Source organism: Scomber japonicus, chromosome 12 (assembly GCF_027409825.1).
Source record: "Scomber japonicus isolate fScoJap1 chromosome 12, fScoJap1.pri, whole genome shotgun sequence".
NCBI lineage: Eukaryota > Metazoa > Chordata > Actinopteri > Scombriformes > Scombridae > Scomber > Scomber japonicus.
The window spans coordinates 8,240,756-8,260,906 of NC_070589.1; the positions used below are offsets into that span (position 1 = coordinate 8,240,756).

The following is a 20,151-nucleotide window of genomic DNA, read 5'->3' on the forward strand; positions in this document are numbered from 1 at the left end:
GAACAAAAGAAAATTCAATTGGTTATCACCCTAACATGACATTGTAGGAAAAGGGCTTTTATTTTTTCAATATACGCATTGAAGAAGTTGTCAGTCAGTGTGCTTACTCAAATATCATTTCATAGTCTTTGTTTAACTTGGCTGCCCAAAGAAACTCTCCTTGTGTCAAATGTCATGACCAAGCTGAGGCATGTGTGGTGTTACTGACACCTTGTGGATTTTAAGTGTAACTGCATATTTGTCTTTTAGAGTGTGTGCTTAGGTTGAAAAAAATGTAGTCACTTTGCTTGGAAAATGGCAGTAATCTTTTCTCAATGTCAAAATCCAGTCACTTCACTTCAAACCCCGTCTGCAGGGAAAATGTAAAGAAAACGTCACAATAATTTCAAACTTCAATTTTTATTTGTACATTCACCACTGATAGGCGTACTCAAAGAAGAAAATTAAAAAAAAAACAAAAACAAACCTTTGTACTAAAATGATAAAATAACGATTAAAAAATAATATTAAAACCATTGTGAGAAAACTCATAATGCAGCCTCCCCTCTTGAGCCTGTATTGACACAACAGGGTAAGAGCATTGGAGGAAGAAGAGGAAATGGAGGGAGGAAGAGAAGAGAATCAATGATAAAAAGGACATAATCATAAGTTGTGTCAGGTGTGACAGACGTCGATTCTCCCCCACAGAAAATTGTCTCATCTCTTAACTCAACGGGCGGGAGAGAGGAACACTGCATTGCCTTAGTAGTTATTCCACACCTGTCCGAAAAATACCCCAGAGCTGCCTCATTTAAAGACTTGGGTTTTTTTTAGTAATCTTATATGTCTGTACAAAATGTCAAACACGTCAATTCCAATATTTTCAGATTTATGCAAGCCTCCGCACAGAGGGATGAGTTTTCTCTTTAGGCAGGACTGGCAAGGAGAGCCTTGGACTACATGCAGCAACAAAAGGATTCCTCATCCAAATTGCAGAGCTGGCGACGACAACTGATTGCAAATCATAATTGGCACCTACACTTTTTGGGGCAAATGGGGAACATTAGGGAGAAATAATTAAAATGACCCAGCGTGCCATACTGCTATGCCGTCAAGATGAAAAAAAAAAAAAAAACAAAGAAAGAGAGATGCAAACATATAAAGAAAATATATCAAACCTCGACAGGAGCGAGACACGTACAGCACTCTGGGAAACAACACTGCAAAAAATCATGGTCCCCTTTTAAGCATGACTGTGTGTAGGTGTAGATGTGCTTTGAGGTGACAATTTGAGAGATGGTGACGACGTCGGTTGGTCCTCTGTTGGGTCTTAGTTGTAACAAAGTACATGTAGTGAAAGGCAAATGGAAGAGGGTGGGTCTCTAGGACAGTTCCATCAGCTGATTGGTCATTAACGCCGCCTTTCTCGCGGGTCGCTGCGGCTGCGGGAGCGTCTGCCCCCGCCTGCCCTGCTGCTGCTGCCCCCTGGCCTACGGTAACCGTCCCTGCGTTTGTCGTTCTCCCTCTCCCTTTCCCTTTCCCTCTCCCTGTCTCTGTCTCTACCTCGTTCTCTGTCTCTGTCCCTCTCTCTGTCTCTGTCCTTGTCTTTCTCACCCTCGCTCCGGTCACCTGTGGCGGCGGCGCCACTTGCTTTCATCCTCTCCTTGCGTTCCTCTTCCCTTTTTTTCTCCTCCTCCTCCTCCTCTTGCTCCTTCCTCCGTTTTTCACGCTCCTTCATCCGTTCTGCTCTGGCGGCTTCCCGCTGAACAAACTAAAATGAAGAAAAAGCAAAAGTTGAGGCTTGAAAGATACTCCAGTCTTTGTCATTTAAACTTGTGCATTACCAAAAGCAAACAAACAAAAAGCAGGAACCGATTAGTGTCTCACCTGCTCCTCTGTAAGTGGAAGCCAGTATATGCAAGGAGCTGCTTTAGTTTTTCGGAACAGGTCATCAAGCAGCTTAGCAGGGGGGTCCTCAGCTGCTTTCTCTGCCAAAAAGACACAGTATTAAAAAAAGTGTCTGTTTTATCTAACACAAATACAGCCCTCATGCCACATCTCCATCTCTTACCCTTCTTCTCAGTCTTCTTCTCCTTGCTCTTCCCCCTCTCCTTGCGTCGTCTCTCTCTGGAGCGTGACCTCCGGGCGCCTCCCTCTTTCTCCTCTCCGGGTTTCCCGAACTCTTTGACCTTGTCACGATCCCACTCCCGCTCTGCCCGGGCCCTCTCCCTGCGCTCCATTTCACGCTCGCGCTCGGCCCACTGGTCTCGCTCTGGGAGGAGGGAGGGCAGGCCCGATGCTCGGCCGCGGCCGGGACCCTGCTCCTCTGCTCCGGGTCTGTCGGCTGCACCCAAGCCTTTGTGGAAGTCCAGCTACGAAGCAGAGACATATTCAGGATACAGACGGCAGAGGATTGTGGGCATAAAAGACAAAAATGCACAGAAGCCTTTAAGGTCTTACTTCATCCTGCTGGCAGAAGTCTACGCTAAGGACTTTTGGGTTGCTCTGAGGCCATTTCACTCCATGAAGAGCTGCCCGTGTGGTGACGGCCTCCTCTGAGCTTGAGTACTAAACGCAGGGAGGGAGAAGAACACTGTGAGAATGAAAAGGACCCTCTACTGGCCAGAAGCAGAATGGTGAAAACTTACAGTGACATAGCAGTGAGACTTGATTTTGTCAATCCAGAAGCCGTCATCCACCAGGGTGCCAGTTCTGCTGAGCAATTCCTTCAGCTGCCCCAGAGTGAACGGCCTCACCTAAAAAAAACATTACAATCAAAATCATTATCAAAAAGCTAATAATTCACCAAAAACAAGAGACTGCACATTGAACTTGAGACTGCAAATATGAAATGTTTCAATTGTTAGCCTGATCATAACAGTTTGATCCAGAAAGATGCAATGAGGTGCCTGAGGGGGAATCCAGGAAAAATCAACTCTGGACTGCGCTGTAAGCAGAGTGCATTTCAAGGATAAACCCTGGCATCATTTAAATTCTTTATTAAACAATAAATCCCAGAAGACACCACAACCAGTGTTGTCTCTAGCCAAAGCGTGACATACATAGCATATGTCTCTGTCAAACAAGAGTCGCTCTGTGTGTCACTGGGCCTCCATTACAATGAACACTGGCAATGTTATTTATTCTGCATGAGTTCTACAACTGCCTTATTAATCTCTGGGTGGCTCCATGTCAGGCAGATATCACTTTGTATTCTTGGGGAAATTACTGTATTTATACTGGGAAGAAGAATAAGCTACACTGGCTATGTGCAATACCAAAATTATGACTTCGATTTGATACCGGTCTCATTATCTTGATACTGATAGAGACACAATACCATGGCAACGAACCTAAAAAATAAGGGAAAGTAGTCAGTCTGGATGTGAAATGTGCAGTATGCATATGAGGGGGGAAAAAAAGAAGAAGAAAGAATAAAAGGTTGGCAAGCCCACTATGCCTGCAGGGAGTGGAACCGGAGTGCAGCACACACACGCACACTGCCTGACTGATGAACATTGACGCAACTCATAGGAAATAAGGCTCTTATTAAAATAATGTCATTCTTAAAGTACCAGTATTAATAAAATGGGGTATAATTCCATTTTTAACAGCAGAGTATTGTGACAGCCCTTTAGTGTCGATTACCATGCAACACTTTAGGCTGATTTATACTTCTGCATCGGAACAACGGTGTACCTACGCAGAGCTCTCTGCGTCGACACAGACCCCTACACCGTAGCCTGACGTGCACCTCCAAAAAATCCTAACTACGCGTAACGGCAACGCGGACCACAAGGGCTGTGATTGGTCCGGTCAAAGCGTCAGTTCCTCCGGCAGTTGCTTTATTTATTAATAATGAACAAAAGGTATGTGCTTTCTGTTATTAGAGCACATAGCGCAATGCTACATGCTACTGTGACCAGATGATAAACAAGGATACAGATAGAGACTCCTCTGAAACCACACACACACATATACACACACACACACACACACAGTCACACTTCCAAGCAACACGTTCCCTCGATGCAGAACTTCGAAAGGACAACGACGACGTCGCTCTGACGGCATAGCTCCGAGACAGAAGTATAAATCAGCCTTTAATGTGCAGTGTACTGACAACATATGTTTCTCAATGCAAACTGTGTGATGGTCTCATGTTAGTTTCTGGATCACAATGGAATTCTATGGAGAAGATGGGCAAACTACATCACACTGTGGCAACACAAAGCTTGCGTGTAGAATAAATGTAAAGCTATTTTATTCTTTCTTGATAGCAATAAAGAGACAAAACAACAGCCTGATGCTTTAAAATGGGTAAAACATACTTTGCTCATATAAAGAGACCACTAAGTTTCTATAAAAAGAAGCCCGGCTGTGACATCTGAAAGCTACATTAAACTTGAACCACTGTTCACACTGATTCAAGAGGCTGGGTCAGTTTAATTGTGGCTAAAGACAACAAGCAGGCAGTAAGCAACATGATGCAATGTTGTCTCATCAGATGCAACCTATTCATGTAGTTTCACAGATTACCAGAGGGATCACCACAGATAGCATTTATTAAGTTATGCTTTCCCTCAGTGCTGCACTACACAGTATCAAAGATTACAAATAGCCCGAGTCCATGCTGTGTACCATTAAATGGTACACAGCAGAGAGGCAAAGTGTTTTCTCACCAGATTGCAGATGTGAACAATGTTGGAGACTTTGCCGCGAGGTGGAGAGGGCTGCCGTGCAGTGCGCACAGGGTCGTCAATAGTGATGGAGACACCTGTTTTCTGCTGGCTGATGGAGCGACGAATGAGGGTGTCGCTGGTGGTCACTAGGATAAGGAAAGGAAGAATAGGAAACACAGTATCTCCATTACTCACACAGTACTTCTAATGTAGAGACAGCTGACTTAAACTTTTATTAGTGTAAGCAACTTTTGTAAAAACTTTAAAAACATTAAAGTTAACTCTATTACCAGTGTTGATTTCTACATCATGGCTGGTATGTGATGGTGACTCGGTTTCCATGGCGGCAGGAAAAGAGGTGTCCACCTTCTCTTCATGGACCCTTGTCTTTTCTCCGTCTCCCTGTAGGTCATCCTCTTCCAACTCCTCATGTCTGCTCCTCTTTGCCTCTTTCTGTCCATTCTCTTGGCTCTCCGGGTGCACCACCTTCAACAGAAGGAAGGCCTCACATGAGAGATAAACTCAGACTTTCCTAATGTAAAGGCCGTTCCTTTACTTACTACACTTAAAAACATAAAAGAGTTGTAGACCAACCTGTGTGACAGTGCGTCGGATCTGAAGATCCTGGTCAGAGCGCTCCCTCTCTTCATCCTCTGCCCCGGAGAGGACTGCCTCCTCTGGGTGCAGGTCCACTACTGCCTCTTGTCCTATACACGGTCGGATGTCTGGGATCAGAGACTGGACAAAAAAAACACAAGACGGATATGAGCTTGCTACATTCAACACAGGAGATGAGAGGTGTCTCATATTGCATCTATGCATCCACAAGAGAATATGTAGCAACCACAATGTAACATTAGTATTGCTATGCTGCAAATACCTTGAGTGAATCTGTGGTGATGCTGATGGAAGGTTTCTTGGCAGTGACTGCTGTGCTGGAGCCCCATCTCCTCTTGCGACCTGCCGCGGCCCCAGAGTCCTGCTCGCCCTCTGCACTGCCAGTGCCTGGGGACGATTTGCTGCCTGGTAACAACAACAAAAACTAACTGAATATACAGGCACATGGCATATCCAGTCAAAGTCTTTTCACCATATACTATTGAAATACAGATCCACCATCAAGCGATACAAGTTATTTAAGATGCATTTGTGTTGCCATTAATAGCTTATACATCATCAAGCTGCTATAATGAAATAGAAAAAGGCACAAAACCAAAACGGAGGGTAAGTCTGGAAGGGGTACTCACTGCTGAGAGAGATCTTACGAGCGGAGAAGGCCTTAGGTGTCTGAAACACAAGAAAATAGAAAACAACCCAAGATACATGGGAGAGGTGAGAGGCAGACAATATGGTTTAGAGACAAATGGTCATCAAGGACTGGCTGGAGGGAAGGTGGAACAATAACAGGAAGTGGGACAAGTAGGGACTGAGAGTGAATGATAGAAACTGCTGTGCAACATCTTTCAAATTCAAGGCTACTGATTGCACTAAGCTCTGTTGTTTTTCTTCTTTCTTTGCACCATACTGATTGTGCAAATTCATAATTATTTAATAATCTACAGGTTGAATATAGTTTGTGTTGTAGTTGCAGTCAGCTGGTGAAAATACTGCAGTTCAAATCGCAGAGATGAAATTTTGTTATTTTTAAGTTTAGTTTCACAGACGTGAAAGTCAACAGATTTTAAATACAAGTTCAGTTCAACAATTTTGATTAAACTGCAGTGGCCACAAATAAAATAAACATTTTTTAAATGCTGCTTCTCCCAGCAAGGCTACAGAGAAAACAACTGGAAACTAAGCATTTTCAAAATAACTATGAAATATAACAGTGAATAAACGTCTACTTATTCCCTGGTACCACTGCCACCTGATCCTTACTGGTTTGGATATGGCCCAATCACGACTGCATGTACTGTATCTAGGCAACAAGGGTCCAATCAAAGGTGGCTGAGATGTTTGGGTGGAAATCTGAAAGCTGGTTGGCTGGCAGGATGGGTTCAATAGTTCATTGGGGTAGGGGCTTGAAATTGCTTTTGGCCAAAGCCGTCATCCTCAGGAGTTTTGACAAAAGTCCTTTTAACGTTGTTGCGAGCTCTTCTAACAACAAACAGAAACGAGTCCAATGAGTTCAGACCAGAAGATGAATGCTGACAACAGTCACTGGGCACAGTTGCGTTTGAGGAGCAGAAAGTTCATACAGAAAGTCAAAAGTAGAAAATCTCTGGCGATGGCTGTTGTTCAAAGGGACCTAAATGGCAAGTCCTTCTTCAGTTCACATAAAAACTGCCCACTGCAGTCCACATAGAAGATTTGGGATATTTGAAATTCTCATAGTATCCAAGAAGGGTATTTGCTGGAGAGATCCCATTCCAAGAGATTAACAAAATCCAAAATGTCCTTTATCAACCACGTTACAGTTCACCAACACATGTCCATGATAGCCCACTTTTTTGCAAGTTATTGTGGGATAAAAATGTCTCGGAAAATCTGAAAACCACTCAGTTGTTGACAGGGTTTCACAGCGGCCTTGATGAGAACACACTTCCTTGCGCATTTCTTCTGCATGCTGATTTTAAGGTGCATGGCCAGATTAGTGTATAACAAGATAAGAGAGGTGGGCCACACTGACTAGCCAACCCCTTCTTTGAATTGTCTAGTCCAATCAATAGCTTGTGCCAGCCATATCCATGAAAATGAGGCAGCCTTTGTTGCCAGGGGTGTCCCTCTGCAGTGCAGCCTCGGGGGCTTATCTGTGGTCAACTCTGGATTCTTGGGGACAGTGGAACAGGTGCAGCAGTAGCAGTAGCAGTAGCAGTAGTAGTAGTAGTAGTGGCAGAGGTAGTATGCAGGTACCAATAGGGGCAATGGAAGAGGCATGAGCACCTTTATAACAAAGCAATCATTTGGGGTTTAAACATCAGCCACAGTGAGAAAACACCCTTGCTGTTTCTGCTTATGACAGTGTCAACAAAGGTTTTACAAACAGCCAAATCAAAAAAATGCAACTACCTACACACATCCTACCACTTGTGAAAAGGGCATAAAGTCATCTAATGGGAATATATTTTTAAAATGTAAAGCTTTTCAACAAAGAATACAGACATACTCAAATGGCCTACAGTGTAATGTATCCAGGTTAATAAATGCTATGTGCAAATTAAAGAAATTCCACTACAAAGTGCATTAAGGTTCACACGGGTTCGTCCATCTAAGTCCTCAGCTACTGACAGCTTTGAGGACCAAGATGATTCGCTGTTCTTCAGCTGCCTTACCTCCTCGCTGGTCTCTGGAAGCTTCTCCGGCTCTGCCATGGCAGACTCCGTCACCTGCCTGTGTAGTGTCAAAAATACATATCAGCAGGAATAGAGGAAACAGATGAGCAGACCATTAGAATGGAATAAAGTGGTAACGCACCCTCCTTTTAAAGTCATCACTATGACAAAAACGGTAAACAGTAAAATCGAGACAGTAGGTCACAACAAAAATAATAATAAAAAGGTACACAAATGTGATACATGTAGTACACATTTTAATAGAAGTAAGGAAACCTGGAGTGTCTAATTTCCAAAAATATGAAGACAAAATCACCTAAAATCAAACTTTCTGAATTCCAGATTTAGGAATAGTCAATTCATTTTAAAATCAAAATAGCTGTAACATGCTTTGTATATTATCTGCAATTATGTGAACTAAACTAAATAATTCTTAGTAAACAAGCTAAACTCGCAAAAACATTGGTATGTTCCTTCAAATCTCATGAAACTACTGAAAGCTTTTGCAGTATAATGTAAGATGTACAGAAAACGAGATGCATCCTTCAACATGAATAATCATTTCTTTTAAAATGACCACAAGACTGCATATAAAAAACGTATTGAAAGTCTCAGCGGGGTTAAAGTGCTCCAATGAGATACATAAACAGCAACCAGTGCTACATTAAGAGCGCTGTATACACCTCTCGGTCATTTCACAAACGCGTTGTTGTCGCTGTTAATCGTATCGGCGGGGGTCAAGAAGTGAGCCGAGGCAGAAACAGAGCCACCGCAGTCCTCCTTCAAACCTGCTGCGTCCGTCCGGACCGACCAAAGCGCTCAGCGGCAGCTACACAATACCTGACACGGCTCATGTCACCTCCATAGGCGCGCACCAGAACACGTCCACTCATCCTGACTAAAAATGTACTTGGGGGAACTTCATAGCAAAGAGACAGACTGTGTTCGGTTAAAACGCAGCAAAAACACTATGACTGCTGCTAAAAAAAAAACAAACCAAAAAAAACCCAGTGTGTCGCAGCGAGCCACCTCTCCTCCCTCCCTCCCTCATACCTTCCTCTCACCACAGACTACTCCTCTATGAACGCATTCATGTCCGCACCGGCTGTCAAACACAATCTGCGACGGACAAAGCCTCGTCTGCTGTTTAGCTGAACTCCTCTATGTAAAAAAACAACAATAACACATAGACCGCTAGATAGCTAAAGCCATCGACGAAGCACGGCCATGTTGCAACGAATGAAAAAAATGATCATGTATTACAAAAAGAAAAAAAAAAAAAAAAAAAGGACCCGCATCTTCTCAGCCACACCGGCTACAAGGCAGCCTCATCAATCGCCTGATGGGAAACTGAACACCAGACACACTCTTATGATACTGTTTTATCTTCGCTGTGTAGTGTTCTCAAAGCATTCAGCACACTGATGGCTAGGCTCTAATGGAGGAGGATATATGATGTAATGGTGGCGTTAAAGCAAGGGCACAAAGCAACATTTTACAACATACAAACACCACAGATTCTGCTTTATATTAAACACTCTATAGGTGTTGCCTCTGATGTTTTTACTGCTTAGCCTCTCTGCCACTGACACCAATTCTACCATTTCTACTTGTTGCAAGGATGCATATACATTTCACCAATTTCTTAACTGAAGCTCAGTAAATTGCATTAATTAACCTGCAATCAAGGCTTCTTCTAATCGTCCACACATGCCTTGTTTTGTCATTACACCGACTGAAATTGCCTCTGTTCAACAAGGTGTAATTTGCCAATCATCTTTTGACTTAACTCGCTCATGGAAAGAATGACTACTTTCATAAATTCAGTGATTACGTTTTTATGAAAACGTTTTAAGCTGATTTCCACCAAAAATGACAAAAAACATTTGTTTCCATCAACTGGTGCTGTAAGAATACTGAAGAGAGACTGCAGCAATATATTTCAGATAAAGAGTAACATATCATCTCTTTAACTCATTAACATTCATTTGCACATTAGTGGAAGTATGTAGGGGGGTGGCACAAATACTCTAAAGCTGCACCTCCAAAAAAAAGGGAGCAAACATTTCCATTGTGAGTTCTTAAAGAAAAAATCCTTATGTACATTAAAATAGGAGGAGTTATAAGTAAATGACAGCTGTATTTAATAATAAATGAGTAGTGAAATCTGTACATACCACTGCAGAGAAAAATGAATGGCTCATAATAGCCATTCCATATAATACCAATCCTAACTCAAACCATTCACACCTTTAAACGTGATTTCACACCACAAACAACTTCTATAAATGTGTTCCTGATAAAAAAGATAAAAGCAGGTCTGTACTTTCTTAAATAGGGTCTTTAAATGTGTTCTGTTGAGGAAGAAGGCACCAACATCACTGATCAACCAGATGCAGATGACCTGGGGGGGGTGTGAAACACTAAACCCAATAACTTTTGATAAATCAAACCACCTTAGATGAAACTAAACATAAACATAAAGTAATTAAATAACTAAGAATGATAAGAAAGTAGAACCTCACATGCTGAGCTGGAATAATAAGCCACTGCCCACGCTGTACGAAAGAATGCACTATTGAAATAACAGTCAATGTCAATAGAGTTCGACCATCACAAAACACCATGTTTACATGTGTACTATGCACTTCAAAGTTTTAAGGACACACCTACATTCACACCAGTGCTTGTTAATCAGACATGGAAACGTAAGATTTGAAAGCAAACCTTTGTTTGTCCTTCTTTTCTTCCTCTTCTTCACTGTCCTTTCTCTTCCTTTGGATCTCCTCTCTGGTTGGTGCATCCAATAGCTTCTGTGGATTTAAAAGGGTAGCCAGAGGAATAAGATGGGAAAATATATGTTGGTGAAGCAGTTAATATAACACTGTACGTAGAAGGAACAAAAAATAGGCTAGATGTAAAGCCATCATGTGGTACATCTGTAGAACTCCTGAGTTTAGGCTAAATATTTCAGAGTAAGATGATGCGGTTGTCTTATTTGGGCATAAACTCAAAAACCTGCAGATATGTATTAGCAACTGACCTCAGTGTGACTAGCTCTATCAGCAGCTGTGTTACTCTTCTCCACAGGCATCTCTCTTTTGCACAGGGAGGCTTTTGGAGTCTCCTTTACACCTTCAGCTTGAGCCTCTGCAGTCACCCTGTGCTTTGGGGAGGAATCTCTTCCAGGTTTCCCTTCCTAAAAGCACATGGGAGAAAGCATTGAACACATGGAACAAACAAACATTCAAACAATCTTTTGCAGAGAATCTAAATGTCAGTGAACCTCATCGGCACTGTAAACTGTAAAATGTTCTCCGACATACTTGGAATGGCAAACAAACACACATTTGCCGAACCTGTTTACAGTACTAAATTTGGAAGCTACCACACCAAACAAAGCTGGGACCATGGACATCTTTGCTCCACTACAGAAATAGGAGAGCCAAGAGGCAACCTGTCTCTTTGTATCCACACATCTGAATGTACTGCATCAACATAAGTTTATCCTGAAAAATGAATACAGCAGAAAGCAGTGAGGCCATGAAGTCTGCTGCGATAATGCCGTTTGACTGTCAGAGGGACTTCAGGCAAATATTAATAAATAAGACACTAATATGTTAAGCTGCCGGCCGTGACACTCAAACGGCATTTACAGGGGTCTCTCCTTAAAATAGGAAGAGTTCCAAAATGTCACATTAAATGTCAAGGACAGAAAGAAATTTGACTTTTACATTCCATACCTTTCTGCCTCTGGAAGTGGAGCAGGTTTTCTCTTGAGAAGATGAGGATGAGTCAGAGGACCCAGATGATGAGGACCCAGAGTCCCAATCGGAGGAAGAGGAATCATTAGAGGATGACCTTTGTCTCGTTTGTTTCTCTTCCTTCTTTGCATCTCTTCCTCTCCGCTGTGCAGCATTTACTGGGCTTGAAGGACCCTTGCCTTCATCTGCATCTTTCGCCCTTTTGGTGGACTCCTTGGCAGCCTTTTCTGTCGCCACTGAATCAGCTTTGTCTTTGCTCTCTGATCCTGTGCTTGTGTTCCCTTCTTCTTTAGGATTCAGTGTGGTACTTACAGGAGTCTCCTCCTCAGACTGGCTCCTCACAGAACCCTGTGGCCTGCTGACGGCCGGTTCCTGGCTTGCGCTATCTTTCTGTTCAGCAGAGGGCTGCGATCCTTCCTGCTGACGTTCCCCAACGCTGGCCAAGGAGGACGCGGGTGAGACCTGGGGCTGAGGGCTATCAGAGAAGGTACGGGGCCTCTTGATGACCATGGGAGTAGAGGAGGATTGGGGCTGAGTTGGGGGATCCCTTAAGAACCGGAACTTCTTGAATGTTGACTGCTGCGACATAGATGTTGGTGACATTGGCGAACCTGCTTCTGTTGCTTGGGCGTCACTCTGGGACATTGGAGCTTGGGCGTCTTCCTGCGCTCCTTCCTCTGTCGAAGATTTTCTACCTGGTCCTGTGGAGAGGGGGGGAGGGGTGGGCAGGGAGGTGAGACCAATCTCACGGCCACGTTTGGATGGAGGGAGGTGACTCTCCCTCTCCTTTTCAGCCATCCTAGCTCTCTCTTTCTCCTGTTCCAGGGCCCTCTCCTGCTCCTCCTTCTCTTTCTGCATGGCTTTCTCTCTCTCTAATCTTTCTCGCTCCCTCTCCTCCTCCAAGGCTTTCTCTCTTTCGAGCTTCTGCTGCTCCAGAGCTCTCTCCAGCTCCAGCCTTTCTTTCCTCTCCTTTTCGGCTCTTTCCTTCTCCTTCCTCTCCTGTTCCAGAGCTGCCTCTCTCTCTGCCTTCTCCTTTTCCTCCCTCTCTCGTTGCAAGGCTTGTTCTCTCTCTATCCTCTCTTGCTCCAATGCTTTCTCTCTTGCAATCCTCTCCTTTTCCTTCCTCTCAAGCTCTAACCTCTCCAACTCTTGGGCTCTCTCCCTCTCCAACCTCTGTTGCTCTAGAGCTTTTTCTCTTTCTATTCTCTCTTGCTCTAAAGCTTTCTCTTTTTCGATTCTTTCTCGCTCTAAGGCTTTCTCTCTTTCAATTCTTTCCCTCTCCAAGGCTCTCTCTCTCTCTAGTCTCTCTTGCTCTAAGGCTCTCTCCCTCTCTAGTCTTTCTTGCTCTATGGCTCTCTCCCTCTCTATCCTCTCTTTCTCCAACGCTTTCTCCCTCTCTATTCTTTCCCTTTCCAACCTTTCCTGCTCCAAAGCCTTTTCTCGTTCGATCCTCTCCTTCTCCTTTCTCTCAGCCTCCAAAGCTCTTTCCCTCTCTAACCTCTCTTGCTCAAGAGCCTTTTCTCTCTCCTCTCGTTCCCGCTCCAAAGCCTTTGCTCTTTCTAGCTCCATTGCCCTCTCCCTTTCTTCTCTCTCGCGCCTTTCCCTCTCCTCTCTTTCTCTCTGCAGACGTTCTTGCTCCAGGGCCCTCTGCATTTCAAGTTCTTTCTGCCTCTCAAGCTCTAGAGCCCTCTCTCTTGCCAAGGCTTGCTCTTGCGCTTCCCTCTCTTTAGCCAAAGCTTGTTCCCTCTCGAGCCTCTCTCTTTCTAGAGCGAGTTCCCTCTCCCGCTGCAAAGCCTTTTCTCGTTCCTCTCTTTCTAAGGCCTGCTGTCGCTCAAACCTCTCTTGCTCCAAAGCTCTCTCTCGTTCCTCTCTCTCCAGCGCGAGAGCTCTTTCTCGCTCTTCCTCTAGCGCTCGCTCTTGCTCGAGTTTTCTCTGCTTCTCTTGCCTTTCCAGCTCAAGGGCCTTTTCTCTTTCTATCTCAGAGTCCCTCTCTCTGTCCCTCTCTTCTGTCGCAGTGGCCTTGAGCACACTCACAGGTACTTGAACACGGGCCGAATGTGCTCCTGTGACACCTTGGTTGGTGCCTGGAATCATGGGAAATGCCACATGGCCTGCAGTGTTGGCTGTGTGAGTGATGGCAGATACCAAACCCTCTGGAGGTCCTCTGCCAGGAAACAATGTAGCTGCAGGCAAACTGCTGTCCTGCCTATCGCCTTCCCCGTTGCCGCCATGCCAACCTGCTCCAGAGAAAGCACCTTCAGACTCCATTTTACGTGCCAGAAGGGTCAACGGGCCGGGCTTGCGCTCGGCGTGTCCGCTCCTCTGTGGTTCTGGGCTGCTACTACGGCTGCCGCTGCTGGAGGAACCAGAGCTAGAGGAACTGGATGAGCGTCTAGCTGGTGCTACATCTGGACTCGGGGGGCTCTGCTTAGGGGTGTCAGGCAAGGGGAAAGATAACTCTGGAGGTGGGGAGGGAGGAGGGGTTGGCTGGCGGAGTTGAGGAGACAAAAGGGAAGGGATGTGTTGCTGCTGGGGTTGACAAGATGCTCCAGACCTCTCCCTGGTCGCAGGCCCTCTGGCTGGCTCTCTAACGTTTCTTCTGCGCATGTTGCTGTCCCAATCCTCATCATCACCATCCTCTTCGCCATCCTCGCTGTCGTCATCGTCGCTGTCGGCCACGAAATCGCTGGGTGCGGCGCCCCTCTCTGGCCGGTGCTCACCACCAGGAACACGCACGGGCACTGAGCCAGAAGCAGGAGGACCAGACATGTCAGCCTCCTGGTTCCCGTTATCTTCTCCCTCATTTGCTGCACCGAACAGTCCCTCTCCGCCAGAGGGGCCGGGGGGCTTGTGCTGGTCAGCCAATGCTGGTGTGACATCCTGATGAGGACAGAAAGGGAGTTGAAACTTATTTTGTCACAGCATGGTGCCGCTTTTCTCCCATGAAAATGATCGGGCACAATTCTTACCAGCGGAGTCCTTTCAAATGTGCAACATCTTTTAGGGCATGAAGAATTTTCAGATAAAAAGATTAGAAAATGTAACTGATAAACAACATGGAAGGAAAAGAAAATTATGTCTGACCTGGGCTTGAGGAGGACCTGAGGTGCTGTTATTAACTTCTGTGTGATCTTCTTGCTCTGTGTACAGAAAGTAAATCAAAATCACAAAAACATTTTCTGCCATGAACAGAGGTGTGTGCAGTAAATCCCTTAGTACACTAAAGGATTCTACCTATACTTACCATTGGTTTCATATGCCTCACGAGCCTCTCTCTCCAGACGCTGCCTCAGGAGCTCCTGCTGTTTAGCCAGATATTGCTTAATAAAGCTGTTCTGGCTCATTTCCTCACCAATCTAAACACAGGGAAAGAGTTGTAAACAGACTGCAAGATTTTGCACTGATGGAAATTGTCTTTTACTTCAGAGTGCATGGGAAGAAAATAAAACACTTCTTTGAGAACTTACCTGTGAGTTTGGCTGCAGTCCGATGTGAGCGGTGGAGGTCCTCTGCAGATTCTCCAGCATGAGAGCCTGTTATTGAGACAATAAACTTTATTAGGCATTCTTCCAGATTTGTTAGAACCAGTAATGGTGCTTCTAAGTGTATGTATATCTATTTATATCTTATTTCTGATAACCTAGTTACTGTGTACTATATTCATTTTGATTAGGACTTTCAATATCCCCATCCTTGACACAATATAAAGAGTCTCAGTGTGGCCTGGCACAAAATATGAGGGACAAACGTCTTTCATCGTCACTGTCTCCCTTTATTAAAAAAACTTTAAGAGTTGGAGAATTCTGTTTTTATAGAGCTTACAGTAGAGAATGACAGGAAACCTGCTGGGAAACAGAGGAGGATGAGGAATATGGTTAGTAATAGTCATAAGGGTCAATCGGACCATGACAGGCAAAGCAACCCACAAGCTGTGGTGAAAAGCAGAACCGACTGGATATAATCTGGACAGGGTAACATGCAAAAGCTGCTGGACATCACCATTGAAAATGTCTACATTTTTAATTTAACACGTTCACTGTCAGCCATTCAGCCTCTCTGACTCTACTCGTCATAGTCTTTCAACCAGCATGTACAAACATGCATATGAACAAAAAATACTTGAATTATAATGTTTAATAAGTGTATACTGACCAATATTTCCTACATTGATGTTGTTTGACATACAGTACAGTATAATAAAGTATGGTATGGTATTGTATACCATAGTAGTACCACTTTAATTCAGATGTACTATGGTAGGTACCATTTGGCCTTCATTTTGACAAGTTTACAAAGCCAACTAACATTAAACTATCTCCATAACTAACTACTATTAAGCCTATCGCTGTCATTCTGTATTATTTAATTATTTTCCACGTTGTATTGTATTACCAACATGTGTTACAGTTGACTAACAGTATCATTTGCCACTTAACTTAGGAAACCTCACCAATACATTATCAACCTGAAGAGTCCATACAATTACCCGCATATTTGCAATAGATTTGGTGTGTTACGATTATACGATTGTTTTTATAGTTCTGTAGTTTTTAATAGTGGCTACACAAAATTAGCTTGTAGAGACCAAGTGAGTGGTAATACAGGATAGATAAGTTTACGATATGAAAAGTGTGCAAGTGTTGAAAAATATGGTTTATTTGTATTTTATTTATTTTTAAATACTGTATTTTTCAATTATGTAGTCTTCCATTCAGAGTTGTGCACCTGTCCCTTATCCCAGGAACACTTCAGATTTTCAGAAAGACATAAAAGAATAACTATAAGAAATCCCACTGAATTCAAGAGGCCGAAGGAACAGATTTTAGAAGGCTCTCATAGCTTTTCTCTTATCATTCTGGCTATGAATGACTAGGAAGTTGTTACCAGATAGAGAGACTGGATAGTTTTGTTGAACATTGTGTGTTTAAAATTGTACATTAAAGTTGGACTGTAAAACTGTTCAAAGACATGTATGCAAGACAAGAATGAAGCTGAACAGCATACAAACATTAGTGACTCATACCTTATTGTTACAAATTTTATTAGACTTTGAAAACATGACCTTTTGATGTATTATTAATGTCCTGAGTAGTTAAAAACATGAAGTGAAAGAAATTCAGTGTGGTATTACATTTGAATGAATGTTATAGCTACAATAAAACCAGAATGATGTCTAATATTAAACGCTATGAATTGATTGTCATTTCTCTCTTGAATCAACACAGGTGCAGAAACAAATGCTTTCTAGGGGTAAGCACTCCTCAATGCAGTAAAAATTCACTTCAATAAGCACATGTCCTTTTCTTCCCTCGACACGCACACATACATAGTTCAGCTAACAATATATTGTGGAGTTTTTTTTTCCAACACTGAAAAGGAAATGTAAACACCTCTTGTTATTTTCATGGCGCAATTCAGGGAACAGATGCTAAGTGGGCTAGCTTGCTGAAATAGAAAAGAATGTCCCAACTTTCATGGGGGACGAGATAAGGCTGATTACCTGCCGCAATGTAAACAAACCGGCCCATACACCACAGGCAGCTCTCGGGCCTACAACGCATATTCAGCACATTTGAGCAAAACGGTTCCTAAACAGAGCGTACTGTGTCTATTCAAGTACACTGCGTAAACATTTGGAGTTAGCATTGGCGGATAAAAACTTGCCCAGCCTATTAAGTTAACTGTTGTAACGTTAACCTCCCCGACTCAACTCATGCACATCAACAGTGTGCGGGGCATACTTACGTTCACGGTAACGTTAACGGCAGCGAGCCAGTCGCTAAAGGCCACCGCTCAACTCACAGCATTAGCCAGGGGAGCTAACAGGCTAACAGGACAACATCACCCCCAACACACACTTCGAGATTACACACTTAAGTTGACTCAACTCCCGCTTTTGCTGCGGCTGGTGTGTTCGTGCGCGGCGGAAACACCACTCGAACGCAGCATAGTGCAATTGCGCACACTTTCAACTGATTAGAGATCGTTAAACTCGACAACTCTCGCTCCTACGTTGCTCGACAGTAACAGGAACGTTACTCAGTTGTCGGCCCTCGAGAGAGCATCAGCCCGTCTCACCGTTAACGTTAGCTCGCAGGCACAGTCCCCCCCCCTCCTCTCTCTCTCTTGTATTTCGCTGCGGAACTCACCCCTTTGAGTCTTTTAATGAGAGCATTCTTCTGCCCGCTTTTTGAAAGCCCTCTCTCTTCAAGAGCAGCTTTTAAATCCGCCACACGAAGGGACTGAAGCGGTCTCCCGTCCAGCGTAACGTCTTCGAGGTCCGCCATTTTCCCTTCCTCTAGTCAGTTCCCAGCGAGAGCGACGAGCAACGCCCTCCTTCACTGACGTCAGCGCCAGCGACTTCCCCCTAATCAAACCAATAGAAAATAAATAAACAAAACCAATCAATAACTGCTATTCCTAGTGGAATCCTTCAGTCAAGCCAGTTTCCCTGTGAAAACCACGGTCTAACTAGTTCCCCACTCTATTTTGCGGTGCGTGTATAAGGCATTACGGTAAGACTGAGCCCGATCTGATTTTTTTTTAAAGAAACATTTATTTTCACATTTATTCTGCCAAAAATTACTAAATGAGAAAACAAATAAATAAAAATATTTAAATAATAATTAATCAAACAAAATCAATAATCTAAGCTATTTTTTTTGTTTTTGATTTTATTGTTGTAGCTACCTATGTTATAATTGCATTTTAAGGTCATTTTTTGTTTTTAATATTATTGTTGTATAGCCTACATCTGTTTTTTCTCATATCACTATCTTTTTGAGCTGCTGTAGCGGTTAACTTATTAAAATGAATAGTTATAAAAGTAACATGAAGAACTTAGACTTCCTGTTTTCCTTGTCAGGAATGTTCTTTATCTTATCAATCATTGTCTGCAGACTGAGAAGTTCACTGCTGTGTTGAAAACTTTTCTGTCATTTTTCCCATCATATATTTTTTAACACCTGAGGAGTAGGAGCCTCATCTCTGCAGTCAGATTGCATTATGTCCTCATCTATTTTTGCTGGCTTCTCAATAGACACATGGCTCTGGGAAATTGTTTTTGTAAGTCTTGGACTATCATATCTCTGTCATCTGCTCTTCCCGGTTATCTCTTCAGTTCCATTTGATTATGAATGCTCCTTGAAAATCCACTTTTGCTCCTTAGTCGTTTTTACTATCTACTGTGACAGTAAGTGTGACTGGGCAGTCCTTGGCAGTAACCAAGACACTAGAATTCAGGGCTTGTTTCTTTGCATCTTAAAACCTTTAGTAGGCTATGTGCCTTTTGAATCCAATTGAGCAATATGGATACTCGGTCCTCAATCCTTTAGAAATGACATTTGTCCACTGCAGTCCTTTGTTGTCTTTTTTCTTTTTATGATATTCCAGTCTTTCCAGTCAATGAAGTATGATGGTTTCTGTGGGACTCTGATCTCAATAAATCTATCTTCATCAGGTATATAACTTATGGTGCCCTTAAGAAAACACACATTGTTATTGTGTTTACAATTTTAAAAAAAAATTGTACACTTGATTAATAGCATGTTGTATGTGAACTTTGACTCTTTACATTACCATGTTCACAACTTTGTAGGGTGTTTTTACTTTGCCTATACTTCAGAGTTGTCAAGTGTTAATACAAATTGAACTAAATTGAACTATGGAAAAACCATGAAATGTGAGCGTCAGTCAAATCAGTAGTGAGGGCATGTGTGTATGAGTGTGTGTAAAATAAAGATGTTGACTGAATGAACACAAATCAACAAATGCACTGAGGAGCGATATAGCTCATATATGCTCATTTATGTGGCTTTAGGGGGTTATTCCTATCTTTGTTAAGTTATTTTTCTATGTTATTATTTATTTATTGTATTATTATCACGTTTGCTCTGCTTCCTGTTGCTACGTTTAAATGTATCAACCAACTGAAAGAGAGTGAGTGTTTCTGTTATTGTCTTGATGTCACATGCTGTAAGTGACAGTTTCTATAAATAATAATATAAAAAACTTTGTACTCCTAAGAAACAATATTTAATTTGTTGTTGTTTTTTATTTTATTTTATAAAATGGGTACTAATGTACAAATTAATGTATTTAATGTGATGTCATATTTGGTGTTCAGGGGGTTGCATAGTAATATCAAATATATAACTTAGATTCTGATCATTATTTTTTCTTGGGGGGGGGGGGGGGGGGGGCTCAGGCATACACTACAAAAAATACACTTGAAGTACCTCTATATGTCTTTATGCTATAAAGCACATATAGTACAATTTTAAGTATTCCAATGTATTAGTAGTGTAGTAGTAATAGATGGAAATATGTTAACTTCCATCAAAACTCAAAGAAGTCCAAAAAGTATGAAATATTTAGATTTAGATTTAGTTTAAAGGAATGTAATATTTATATATACAGATATCCAGTTAGCTTTTGTAGTGTAATGGCATGGTG

At 42.8% G+C, this 20,151-nt stretch overlaps 1 protein-coding gene across 1 annotated transcript; it reads right to left on the reverse strand.

The window, feature by feature from the left end:
• Positions 1–383: 383 nt before the first annotated feature.
• acin1a (apoptotic chromatin condensation inducer 1a) lies at positions 384–17,984 on the reverse strand. The gene is made up of 18 exons (XM_053330261.1): positions 17,847–17,984; positions 15,165–15,230; positions 14,942–15,053; positions 14,782–14,837; positions 11,677–14,577; positions 10,977–11,132; positions 10,661–10,746; positions 7,934–7,991; positions 5,909–5,948; positions 5,542–5,684; positions 5,256–5,399; positions 4,952–5,147; positions 4,662–4,807; positions 2,628–2,735; positions 2,440–2,547; positions 2,051–2,351; positions 1,867–1,967; positions 384–1,750 (listed from the first exon to the last, which is right to left on the reverse strand). The coding sequence occupies exons 1-18, from the start codon at positions 17,982–17,984 to the stop codon at positions 1,391–1,393; spliced, it is 5,220 nt and encodes a 1,739-aa protein (XP_053186236.1). The 3' UTR covers positions 384–1,390.
• Positions 17,985–20,151: the final 2,167 nt, after the last annotated feature.

Excerpts from the sequence above, each read along its gene's own strand:
- acin1a (XM_053330261.1), bottom strand. The coding sequence starts at position 17,984 with ATGGCGGACCTCGAAGACGTTACGCTGGACGGGAGACCGCTTCAGTCC. Across the intron at positions 5,148-5,255 it reads TCCGACGCACTGTCACACAG|GTGGTGCACCCGGAGAGCCA; the intron begins GTTGGTCTACAA and ends CTTCTGTTGAAG. Across the intron at positions 1,751-1,866 it reads TTCCACTTACAGAGGAGCAG|TTTGTTCAGCGGGAAGCCGC; the intron begins GTGAGACACTAA and ends TCTTCATTTTAG.